This window comes from Brachyistius frenatus, unplaced genomic scaffold (genome assembly GCF_029030835.1).
Source record: "Brachyistius frenatus isolate BFR_SWC_R1_liver_20210118 unplaced genomic scaffold, ASM2903083v1 Contig_299, whole genome shotgun sequence".
Classification (NCBI taxonomy): Eukaryota; Metazoa; Chordata; class Actinopteri; family Embiotocidae; genus Brachyistius; species Brachyistius frenatus.
This window is the reverse complement of record NW_027210898.1, coordinates 183,049-196,292: the sequence shown is the minus strand read 5'-3', so window position 1 is coordinate 196,292 and position 13,244 is coordinate 183,049. Positions and strand designations below refer to the sequence as shown.

The following is a 13,244-nucleotide window of genomic DNA, read 5'->3' as shown; positions in this document are numbered from 1 at the left end:
CTTTGTTCATCAGATATCTTTGTTCGTTACATATCTTTGTTCATCAGATATCTTTGTTCATCAGATATCTTTGTTCATTACATATCTTTGTTCATCAGATATCTTTGTTCATAAGATATCTTTGTTCATCAGATATCTTTGTTCATCAGATATCTTTGTTCACCAGATATCTTTGTTCCAACCAGACTGAGCCAGCTGAGCAGTTTAGTGTTTCTATGTTCTGTATTTATTCAGTTGGAGACTAGAAATCTTTGTTGCTAGGTGGTTGCTCCTACTCTTTAACTGACTCATACCTCACCATCTTTTTCTCTCCCATAGTTTCTTCTTATTATCTGTTGTCTCCATTCAGTTCCTTCGCTCGTGTAGTTTCTGTTCTTTCTTTTCCAGATGTCCCGTCATGGAGCTGCATGTCTCTGCTCTGTGCTTGTCGTCTCCACCAACAGTTCTTCTCTTCTATCTCTATGCTGTCCTTTTCTGTCTCTGCTCTCCTCTCACCCCAACCGGTCGAGGCAGATGGCCGATCACATCTGAGCCTGGTTCTATTAACAGATGCTCCGCCCACCTCTGATCCTGGTTCTATTAACAGAAGCTCCGCCCACCTCTGATCCTGGTTCTGTTAACAGATGCTCCGCCAACCTCTGATCCTGGTTCTGTCGGAGGTTTCTTCCTGTTAAAGGGAGGTTTTCTTCCCTCTGTTGGAGGTTTTTCTCCCTTAAAGAGGAGTTTTTTCCTCCTAGCTTATGTGGGAATTGTTGAATTGTTGAATTGATGAATTGTTGAATTGTTGAATTGATGAATTGTTGTAATGTTGTAAAGTTCTGCTGTAAGGACTTTAATGTGTTAAGTGCCATGAAATAACCTGTGTTGTGATTTGGCGCTATAGAAATAAAATTGATTTGAAATTGAATTTAAGGGTAGGACTACTTCCTGGAGTAGTAAACACTGCATACATTACATAAGAGTCTACTGACGCGACTGATTGTTTTCCCGTTCTTAGTCGTACCCCGTTTCCGCTATGGAAACGGAGATCACACTAACACTAACGGACTAATATATCTTGAGAGTGAATTGCTCCATAATATGAAAACATGATGACGTGTTTATAGATCTGTAGTCGAGTAGAAGCTGTTCACTGAGGATGGAACCAGGAGGAGTTAGATGTGGACAGGTTGAAGGACAAAGAAGAGGAGGAAGAGGAAAGTGATACTTGACAGATATTTTTAAATGATGGGGGACGAGGGAAGCAGAGCCGGAGCTTCATGTTTCCTGTTAAACCTCCATCTGTGATATTAGAGATTCACCTTGTCCTCGAACTCAGAGGGAGCTCCTGCAGGATGACCTCTGCTGCGACTCACCGCTTCACTGCAGAAACTCTACGAACCTCTACGAAGCTACGAACCTCTACGAACCTACGAAACTTTACGAACCTCTACGAAACTCTTACAAACCTCTACGAAACTCTACGAACCTACAAAACTCTACGAACCTATGAAACTCTACGAAAATCTACAAACCTACGAAACTCTACGAAACTCTAGGAACCTCAACGAAATTCTACAAACCAATGAAACTCTACGAAAATCTACGAACCTATGAAACTCTACGAACCTCAATGAAATTCTACGAACCAATGAAACTCTACGAACCTACGAAACTCTAACAAAACTCTACGAACCTATGAAACTCTACAAAACTCTACGAACCTCTACGAAACTCTACGAACCTACGAAACTCTACAAAACTCTACGAACCGACGAAACTCTACGAAACTCTACGAACCTACAAAAATCTACGAACCAAAGAAACTCTACGAAACTCTACGAACCTACAAAACTCTACGAACCTACGAAACTCTACAAAACTCTACGAACCTACAAAAATCTACGAAACTCTACGAAACTCTACGAACCTCAACGAAATTCTACTAACCAATGAAACTCTTCGAAAATCTACGAAGCTCTACAAATCTCTACGAACCTACGAAACTCTACGAACCTACGAAACTCTACGAACCTCTACGAAACTCTACGACCCTACAAAACTCTACGAAACTCTACTAAGCTACGAAACTCTACGAACCTCTACGAAACTCTACAACACTCTACGAACCTGCGAAACTCTACGAACCTACAAAACTCTACGAACCTATGAAACTCTACAAAACTCTACGAACCTACGAAACTCTACAAAACTGTACGAACCGACGAAACTCTACGAAACTCTACGAACCTACAAAACTCTACGAACCTACGAAACTCTACAAAACTCTACAAACCTACAAAAATCTACGAACCTCTACGAAACTCTACGAACCTACGAAACTCTACAAAACTCTACAAACCGACGAAACTCTACGAAACTCTACGAACCTACAAAAATCTACGAACCAAAGAAACTCTACGAAACTCTACGAACCGACGAAACTCTACGAAACTCTACGAACCTACAAAACTCTACGAACCTCTATGAAACTCTACGTACCCACGAAACTGTACAAAACTCTACGAACCTACGAAACTCTACGAACCAATGAAACTATGAACCTACGAAACTCTACGAACCTACGAAACTCTACGAACCTACGAAACTCACCGAAACTCTACGAAACTCTACGAACCTACAAAACTCTACGAACCTCTATGAAACTCTACGTACCCACGAAACTGTACAAAACTCTACGAACCTACGAAACTCTACGAACCAATGAAACTATGAACCTACGAAACTCTACGAACCTACGAAACTCTACGAACCTACGAAACTCTACGAACCTACGAAACTCACCGAAACTCTACGAAACTCTACGAACCTACAAAACTCTACGAACCAATGAAACACTACAAAACTCTACGACACTCTACGAACCTACGAAACTCTACGAACCAATGAAACTATGAACCTACGAAACTCTACAAACCTACGAAACTCTACGAACCTACGAAACTCTACGAACTTGTTTTGACAAGCTGACAGAAATCTATTTGAACCTTCTTTTTTAAAACGATGTCAGTATGAAGATAATGCAGAATATTTCCCTGATGAGTATTTTGTATTTTCTTTATTGGCGACGCCCCCGATGTGTCGAGACGTCCGCACCTGAAGACTCCGTTCACATTTCGTCTCTTGTCCAATGAATAGATGGAGTTGTTGCATCTAACATTGTCCACATGGTTTGTGCTAAGCTAGGCTAACTACCCTCCCCTCCCCCCCCACTCCCTCGACCTTTGGCCTGCAGCCTGCTGCGTCCTTAGATGAGTGTCTCACCTTCGATGGGTCGGGGGACGAAGTGTGAGCAGGGTTTGGTTTTCTTCACGCGGTTTCCCTTCATGATGACGCCGTCCTTGTTGAGGCCGAGGAACCAGGCCCGGCCCGACTCGTGCTGCCGGTACAGCGTGGATGAGTAGATGACGTAATAGTTCTCAAACACCGACTCCTTAAACTTACACTCTGCTGTGAACACATCCTGACACACACACACACACACACACACACACACACACACACACACACACACACACACACACACACACACACACACACACACACACACACACACACAACTGAATTATTGGTCTCCACTTGGTTGTTATGATTCATTGTAAAATCTGATTGTTCTATCAAGGAACTCCTTCAAAATAAAAGAAGCATATAAATCCACCACAGCTTATGTTGTCCAATAAAAGTAGAAACAGTACTTTCGCTTGCAATGTTGGATTTTGTGAAAGCTGCTCCAACAGGAAGCTGCTTCCTGAGTGACCTCCTACAGGAGACCGAGTACCACTAACAGTTTATCAAGCTAACAGAGACAAGGTGAGGCCGTTGGAAGATCAACAAACTCCACATGACTAAAACTTTAATATATTATCTGAAAGTCCTCTATCTGCTTCACAATAAAACATTTCAGAATAAAAGCTGCCCAACTCAAAACAACGCAACGCGTTGCCTCTGGAGGTCTTTTACTTTGAAGCAGCTGCAGTCTGCTGTTAGCATCGGTGGCTACGCTAATGTAAGGCTTAATTTTTACTTCTTGAAACACAAAATCATGAACAGAGAAAAAAGTCTTCAGAGCTGATGTTCTTACTGAAGTGTAGAGAAATCCTTCAGCGTTCATCGCCACGTACAGACCGGCCTTCACCCCCTGCATGGCAACCACCCGGAGACCTACCGGGATCAGGTTAAACAGAGCTGACAGACAGACAGGCAGACAGACAGACACAAACAGACAGTCAGACAGACACACACACACACACACACACACACACACACACACACACACACACACACACACACACACACACACACACACACACACACACAGACAGACAGACAGACAGACAGACAGGAAGTTACTGCAGAGGTAGAAACAGCTAAAAAATAAAAGATTTCCTTTCAGGCAGGTTGGAATTCTTTTAGTTCAAATCGTCAACAGAACGTTTGATTCTCTCCTGTTTCAATAATTCTCATCTTCCCACATCAGATCCAACAAAAGCACATTTCATCAGTTGTGTTTTATAACGAGGTTTAAACCATCGACAGGATGCTGACGTGACGCTGAGAGAATAAAGGGGGGGGGGATTTAATCCTCAGGGACAGAGAGCTGCAGTGGGTGAGGAGGAGGAGGAGGAGGAGGAGGAGGAGGAGGAGGAGTAGGAGTAGGAGTAGGAGGAGGAGGAGGAGGAAGAGGAAGAGGCCTGCGGCGACGGCTGCTGTTAATCCTCCTTTATTTAATGCAGGCACAGAGATGATCTGAGGGAGAATCCAAACATCTCCTCCTCCTCCTTTCCTCCTCCTCTCCCTCCTCTCCTCCACCTCCTCCTCCCCTCCTCCTCCTCTCCTCTCCCTCCTCTCCTCCACTTCCTCCTCCTCTCCTCCCCTCCTCCTACTCTCCTCCACCTCCTTCACCTCCCCTCTTCCTCCTCTCCTCCACTTCCTCCTCCTCTCCTCCACCACCTCCTCCTCTCTTCCACCTCCTCCTCCTCCCCTCCTCCTACTCTCCTCCACCTACTCCTCCTCCACCTCTTTCTCCTCCCCTCATCCTCTTCTTCCTCACTTTCTGCTGCAGCTCACTGTCGCCCCAAAATACATCAAACCAGTTCAGAAACTAATAGATCATTTAATATAATCCATTTTAGGAAAATGAAAAATACACATTATGGTTCAAAGTTTTAGATTTCATGCATCTAGACTAAGAGAATGTTTCTGTGTAGATATAATTTACAGATGTTTCCTCAACGCCTCACATCACATTTTCATCTCGGAACTGTTGCTCAATTATTAGAGAACATTTCAAATAATTCAGAGTCATGAAACAGGGCGGAGCTTAGAGACTCACTGTAGTCGCTGTTCTCGTCCTTGTTCCCACTGATGCTTCCATCAGGCTGCATCTGCAGGAAGAAACCCTGCTCACTGAAGAGACGCGTCACGATGCCCTTCAGCTGCGGCTCTGAAACACAACACACACACACACACACACACACACACACACACACACACACACACACACACACACACACACACACACACACACACACACACACACACACACACACACACACACACACACACGAAGTTCAGAGTGTGAACACAACAAACGCAGGAACACACACACTTCAGTAAATGTCCTCTATTTCAAAATAAAAGTCACACTCTTTGAACACATTCATTATTCATCAGTCTCTCCTATGTTTCATATCAACTCTTCTCAGCTGATCTCACATCGTTTGTCTTCATCAACATCCTCCAACATCCACCAACATCCACCAACATCCTCCAACATCCTCCAACATCTACCAACATCCTCCAACATCCTCCAACATCCTCCAACATCCACCAACATCCACCAACATCCACCAACATCCTCCAACATCCTCCAACATCCACCAACATCCACTAACATCCTCCAACATCCTCCAACATCCACCAACATCCTCCAACATCCTCCAACATCCTCCAACATCCACCAACATCCACCAACATCCTCCAACATCTACCAACATCCTCCAACATCCTCCAACATCCACCAACATCCACCAACATCCTCCAACATCCTCCAACATCCACCAACATCCACTAACATCCTCCAACATCCACCAACATCCTCCAACATCCTCCAACATCCACCAACATCCACCAACATCCTCCAACATCCAAACATCCTCCAACATCCACTAACATCCAAACATCCTCCAACATCCTCCAACATCCTCCAACATCCTCCAACATCCTCCAACATCCACCAACATCCACCAACATCCACCAACATCCACCAACATCCTCCAACATCCACCAACATCCACCAACATCCTCCAACATCCTCCAACATCCAACATCCTCCAACATCCACCAACATCCTCCAACATCCACCAACATCCACCAACATCCTCCAACATCCACCAACATCCACCAACATCCACCATCCACCAACATCCTCCAACATCCTCCAACATCCACCATCCACCAACATCCACCAACATCCACCAACATCCTCCAACATCCTCCAACATCCACCAACATCCACCAACATCCACCAACATCCTCCAACATCCTCCAACATCCACCAACATCCACCAACATCCTCCAACATCCTCCAACATCCACCAACATCCACTAACATCCTCCAACATCCTCCAACATCCACCAACATCCTCCAACATCCTCCAACATCCTCCAACATCCACCAACATCCACCAACATCCTCCAACATCTACCAACATCCTCCAACATCCACCAACATCCACCAACATCCTCCAACATCCTCCAACATCCACCAACATCCACTAACATCCTCCAACATCCACCAACATCCACCAACATCCTCCAACATCCTCCAACATCCACCAACATCCACCAACATCCTCCAACATCTACCAACATCCTCCAACATCCACCAACATCCACCAACATCCTCCAACATCCTCCAACATCCACCAACATCCACTAACATCCTCCAACATCCACCAACATCCACCAACATCCTCCAACATCCTCCAACATCTACCAACATCCTCCAACATCCTCCAACATCCACCAACATCCACCAACATCCACCAACATGCTCCAACATCCTCCAACATCCACCAACATCCACCAACATCCACCAACATCCACCAACATGCTCCAACATCCTCCAACATCCACCAACATCCACCAACATCCTCCAACATCCTCCAACATCCACCAACATCCTCCAACATCCACCAACATCCACCAACATCCTCCAACATCCTCCAACATCCTCCAACATCCACCAACATCCACCAACATCCTCCAACATCCTCCAACATCCACCAACATCCACCAACATCCACCAACATCCTCCAACATCTTCCAACATCCTCCAACATCCTCCAACATCCTCCAACATCCACCAACACCCACCAACATCCTCCAACATCCACCAACATCCACCAACATCCACCAACATCCACCAACACACCCACCCGACAGCGTCCGTCCTGTCTGAGGGTCTGAGGACGTGAACACAGTGGAGGCTGAACAGCAGCAGTGATGCTCCAGATGACAATGTGGGCCAGAAGGACTGGACTCGGTCAGAAATAGACCAGAAGACAGAGTTGAATGTGGAGCAGGCTGCTGTGCTACTTAACGTCTCACTGACTGACTGACTGACAGACGTCCAGGAACAAACCAGGTAAAAACCTCTCCTGTCGTCCCTCAACAACAAATGTCTGACGGAGAGATGACGAACAGAAAACATCCATTTCTTTTTGTGTATGTGCAGAACCACAAACACTCACAGTCAAAGTCTTCAGAATACTTTCTGTCATCACCAGTTTCTGACTCATGAAGAACATTAAAATAAAACTATTTCTGTCATTGATCCATCTAATTAATCCAGAAATACCTGACCAACAAACAAACATGGCCGCCTCATTTCATTCATGCTCATTCACACGCTGTGAAGTCTCCGTATGTTCAACATCCAGCCGACACAGCTGGAAACCAACTGAATTCACCTTTTAACAATGATGTCATTACAGAGTTTTATTTATCATTTTCGAAGATGAATAATAAACAGACTGTAATATGTTAATTTTGAAGGCTTTGAGGAACCGGGTTCTGATGGAGGTTTTTCTTCCTGTTAGAGGGACTTTGTATGAGACTGTAAAGTTCTGTTGGAAGGACACCTGAACGCACCCTGAAATAACCCTGGTTCTGATTTGCTGCTGTATACATATATTATTACATTACATTTAGCTGACGCTTTTATCCAAAGTGACTTACAACAGCAATTTTTTTTTTTTTTTTTTTTTTTAGGGTTCAGTGTCTTGCTCAAGGACACTTGGGCATGTGGGCAGGAGGAGCTGGGGGCCGAACCACCAACCTTCTGATTAGTGTGCAACCCACTCCACTGTCTGAGCTACAGCCTCCCTCCAAGGGCCACAGAGAGACTGACGGAAACAAAGACCATTCACACCTAAGGAAATTTCTAGAACCACCAATTAACCTGAGGTGCATGTTTTTGGATGTTGGGAGGAAGCCGGAGCACCCAGAGAGAACCCACGCAAGCACAGGGAGAACATGCAAACTCACACAGAAAGGCCCAAGACCGGATTCCAACCCGGAACCTTTTTGCTGTGAGGCGACAATGCTAACCACTGCACCACTGTGTCAGAGTATATCATTGATATATATATATTGAATTAAAGTATGTTAGGGATGACTTCCTGTTCTCTAACAGCGGCCCTGTGTTTCACGGTGTAGAAAACCCATTTAAAAACATTTAATACGCAGTTAATGCGCAGCTTCATCATGCAGTCATGTGATCCATAGTTAGCGTGTTGTTTATGGTATGTTTGTAAGAAACGGTCATGTGGTTTGTTGTGGAAGCCGTACGACAAGCTTCACTTTAATCTCCTGAATCTAAAGTCTGAATCTGGAAGATTTTAAAACTGACATGACACATCTGTGATTGTAATCCGTGATGTATATTTATAAGTGTGTGTTGGAGCTGTGAGTTTCAAACACCTCGTCATGTGCTGCTGATGAGAGGAAACCATCCGCTCTCATGTTCAATAAATAGAATAAAAGCACACACAGGGAATATTTAAATAGGAAGCTGAATTATTCTCTCATCTCTTCAACTGAGAGATCAACTTTGTTATGATTTTATGTTTTCAGCAATAATTAGCACAATTCAAATGAGTCTGTGACATTCATGTGTGTTTGTTAATGTGATCGTGGATCTTCTTATTTGACATTATAAAGTGTTTTTCTTTATTCTAAATCCACCTCCTTATAGTTCGTTATTTGTCCTGAATTATTTTTGCTGAAAACATATAAAAACATGAACTGAATTAACACATTTAAATGTTTTAGTTTTATTAATTTGTATCTTATTTTTTTCATTTTTCTTCTTTTCTTGTTATATAAACTTAACTTAAATACATTTTGGTGGATATAGTCACTGTGCGAATCTTTAAACATGCAGATGGTCGAGACGAATGAGGTGTTACTGCATCATGTAAAAAGACGCAGACCACGGCTATCCATCCTGTCGGCAATAATATACTGTATATATAATAACAATACATATGTATATTATTATTTTCATATATATATAATAATATACATGTATAACTACAGACCGTCTCTCTTCTTCCCTTTCTTTCTAAAACTCTGGAGCGAGCTATCTTTAACCAACTCTCCTCCTATCTCCACCATAATAACCTTCTTGACCACCAGTCTGGTTTCAACAGACCACTCAACAGAGACGGTCCTCCTTCTGTCTCTGAGCAGCTTCACACTGCTAGAGCAGCCTCTCTGTCCTCTGTCCTGATCCTTCTAGACCTTCTGCTGCATTGGACACAGTGAACCACCAGATCCTTCTTTCCTCCTTCAGGACCTCGGTGTCTCAGGCTCTGCTCTCTCCCTGTTCTCATCCGACCTCAACGACCTCACCTACCGGGTAACTTGGAGAGGATCTGTGTCTGAATCTTGTCCTCTCACTACTGGTGTCCCTCAAGGCTCCGTCCCGGGTCCCCTCCTCTTCTCTTCTCTCTCTACACCGACTCTCTCGGCTCTGTCCTTCACTCGCATGTCTTTTCCTACCACAGCTATGCTGATGACACCCAACTGATCCTCTCTTTTCCAGATCTGAAACACAGGTAGCAGCATGAATCTCTGCCTGTCTGACTGACATCTCTCAGTGGATGTCCTCACACCACCTGGAAATTAACCTCCACAAGACCGAACTGCTCTTCCTTCCAGGGAAAGACTCTCCCACCCTCGACCTGACTACTACCTTCAACAACTCTGTTATCCCGACCCTGACTGCTAAGAACCTCGGAGACACTCGACAGTCAACTCTCTCTTACTGCCAACATCACTGCAACAACACGTTCCTGTAGATACATGCTGCACAACATCAGGAGAATACGTCCTCTTCTCACTCAAAAGGAGGTCCAGGTTCTGGTCCAGGTTCTAGTCCAGGTTCTGGTCCAGGTTCTGGTCCAGGTTCTGGTCATCTCACATCTAGACTACTGTAACTCCCTCCTGGCAGGTCTACCTGTTAGTACCATCCGACCTCTGCAGCTCATCCAGAATGCAGCAGCTCCAGTGGTCTTTAACCTCCTAGATTCACTCACACTACTCCGCTCCTCCTCCTCCTCCTCCTCCTTTGTCCTGGCTCCTAAATGGTAGAATGAGCTCCCCACCGACATCAGGACAGCAGAAACTCTGAACATCTTCCACCACAAACTAAAAACACACCTCTTCAGACTTTACCTTGAACAGTAGAACTTTAGTATCTTAAAATAGAACTTACTGATAGAACTTTGTAGTTTGGCTTTCTGGAAGAAATTGTATTTTCTTGATTCTTGTTCTGGTTTTGTACCCTCATGGTTGAAATGAACTTATTGTAAGTCGCTTTGGATAAAAGAGTCAGATAAATGTAATGTATAATAGTAATAATAATAATAATAATATACATACACACAATAACACAAACAATAACAATCAAACACTTATTGATAATTATTCCTGTCTATAGTTTGTTGAGTCTCCATCAGTTCACTAGGACACTTCCTGCCCTGATGTTTCACAATAAGCTGTGCAGTGATGGAGAGAAACATGATGACCCCAATGGACAGTGACCTTTGACCCCCAAATCAAATCACCGTTCAGTGAATGTTCATGCCAAATCTTTTTTTTTTTTAAATCCCTCAATGTGTTCCTGAGATATTGCAATCAGGTGAGGTCATGTCACTGTGACCTTTGACCTCTCACCACCAAAATCTATTCCCCTCCTCCTTCAGTCCAAGCAAACATTTGTGCCAAATTTGAGGAAGGTCTCTGGAGGCGTTCCTGAGACAGCGTTCACCAGAAAAAGGACAGACATGAGGTCACAGTGACCTTGACTTTTGACCTTTGACCACTACAATCTAATCAGTTCATCCTTATTAAAAGGTGAACCTTTTTGCCAAGTTTCAATAAATTACCTGAAGGTGTTCTAGAGATAATGTCTCAAGAGGAAGTTAAAAGAACATACAGGAAGTTAAAGGAGCTTACAGGAAGTTAATGGAACATACAGGAAGTTAAAGGAACATCCAGGAAGTTAATGGAACATACAGGAAGTTAAAAGAACATACAGGAAGTTATTGAAACATACAGGAAGTTAAATGAACATACAGGACGTTAAAGAAACATACAGGAAGTTAAAGGTAATACAGGAAGTTAAAGGAACATACAGGAAGTTAATGGAACATGGAGGAAGTTAATGGAACATGGAGGAAGTTAAAGGAACATACAGGACGTTAAAGGAACATACAGGAAGTTAATGAAACATACAGGAAGTTAATGGAACATGGAGGAAGTTAAAGGAACATACAGCAAGTTAAAGGAACATGAAGGAAGTTAAAGGAACATGGAGGAAGTTAAAGGAACATGGAGGAGGTTAAAGGAACATGAAGGAAGTTAAAGGAACATACAGGAAGTTAATGGAACATACAGGAAGTTAATCAAACATACAGGAAGTTAAAGGAATGTACAGGAAGTTAAATGATCATGGAGGAAGTTAAAGGAACATAGAGGAAGTTAAAGGAACATGGAGGAAGTTAAAGGAACATGAAGGAAGTTAAAGGAACATGAAGAAGTTAAAGGAACATACCAGAAGTTAAAGGAACATACAGGAAGTTAAAGGAACATAGAGGAAGTTAAAGGATCATACACGAAGCTAAAGGAACATGGAGGAAGTTAAAGGAACATGGAGGAAGTTAAAGGAACATACAGGAAGTCAAAAAGGAACATGAGGAAGTTAAAGTAACATACAGGAAGCTAAATGAACATAGAGGAAGTTACAGGAACATGGAGGAAGTTAAAGTAACATACACGAAGCTAAAGGAACATGGAGGAAGTTAAAGGAACATACAAGAAGTTAAAGGAACATACAGGAAGTTAAAGGAACATAGAGGAAGTTAAAGGAACATGGAGGAAGTTAAAGGAACATACAGGAAGTTAATGGAACATACAGGAAGTTAAAGAAACACGCAGGAAGTTAAAGAAACACACAGGAAGTTAAAGGAACTCCTCGCTGGAGAACGTGCAGATGTCTCTGGACTGTAAACTGCAAAGGCGCTGATCAAGCAGAAATTTGTATAATACCTCCCGTTTTTGCGCTGCCAAGAAAACAGGAAGTGCTGGTTGCAGCGGGGCGTCGCTCATCACAGCTCATAAATGTGTAAAAGCTGCGTGGCGTCCAGCAGACGAAGACTTCAAGTCCACTTTTCCCTCATTAGCCTGCAGAAGAGCGCTCGCTGTTATTATTTTTAGAGGAAGGTCTCCGGGGACGCTGCAGAGACGCTGTTTCACTTTAGCTTCTTCTTTCTGTTTTTCACCAGCATTAAATATTTAACATGGCAGACTTTAAACCAACTACGCGCTCTATTTCCTGCATTTATTAAAGAACAGATGATCCTGAGGAATCTGCAGCAAACACATGAACTTCGATTTATATAATATGACGTCAAAGGTTCTCCGGCCAGCGCCGGTCCGACTCACAAACACCTGAAACACCTGAAATACCAGAAACATCAGAAACACCTGAAATACCAGAAACACCAGAAACACCTGAAATACCAGAAATACCACAAACACCACAAACACCTGAAACACCTGAAACACCACAAACACTTCAAATCACAGCTCCAACAAACACTGATGACGTCAGTCAGTCAGCGAATCTGCTGCAGGAGGTTCTAGTGAACGCAGCTGAGGAGGAACTGAACACG

At 43.4% G+C, this 13,244-nt stretch overlaps 1 protein-coding gene and 1 long non-coding RNA gene across 3 annotated transcripts in view; both read right to left on the bottom strand.

Moving 5' to 3' along the window:
* Nucleotides 1-13,244, bottom strand: part of LOC138635270 (fibroblast growth factor 12-like) — a 40,678-nt gene that overhangs the window by 5,514 nt on the left and 21,920 nt on the right. For both annotated transcript variants that reach the window (XM_069722667.1, XM_069722668.1), the window contains exons 2-4: nt 5,333-5,443; nt 4,082-4,185; nt 3,265-3,463 (exon numbers count right to left, since the gene is read on the bottom strand). In XM_069722667.1, the coding sequence (XP_069578768.1) occupies nt 3,265-3,463; nt 4,082-4,185; nt 5,333-5,443 (414 nt within the window). The remainder of the gene's footprint in view (nt 1-3,264; nt 3,464-4,081; nt 4,186-5,332; nt 5,444-13,244) is intronic.
* LOC138635272 (uncharacterized) lies at nt 1,467-2,187 on the bottom strand. Its single transcript, XR_011312110.1, has 3 exons — nt 2,128-2,187; nt 1,724-1,863; nt 1,467-1,496 (listed from the first exon to the last, which is right to left on the bottom strand). It is a non-coding gene; the product is annotated as an uncharacterized lncRNA (long non-coding RNA).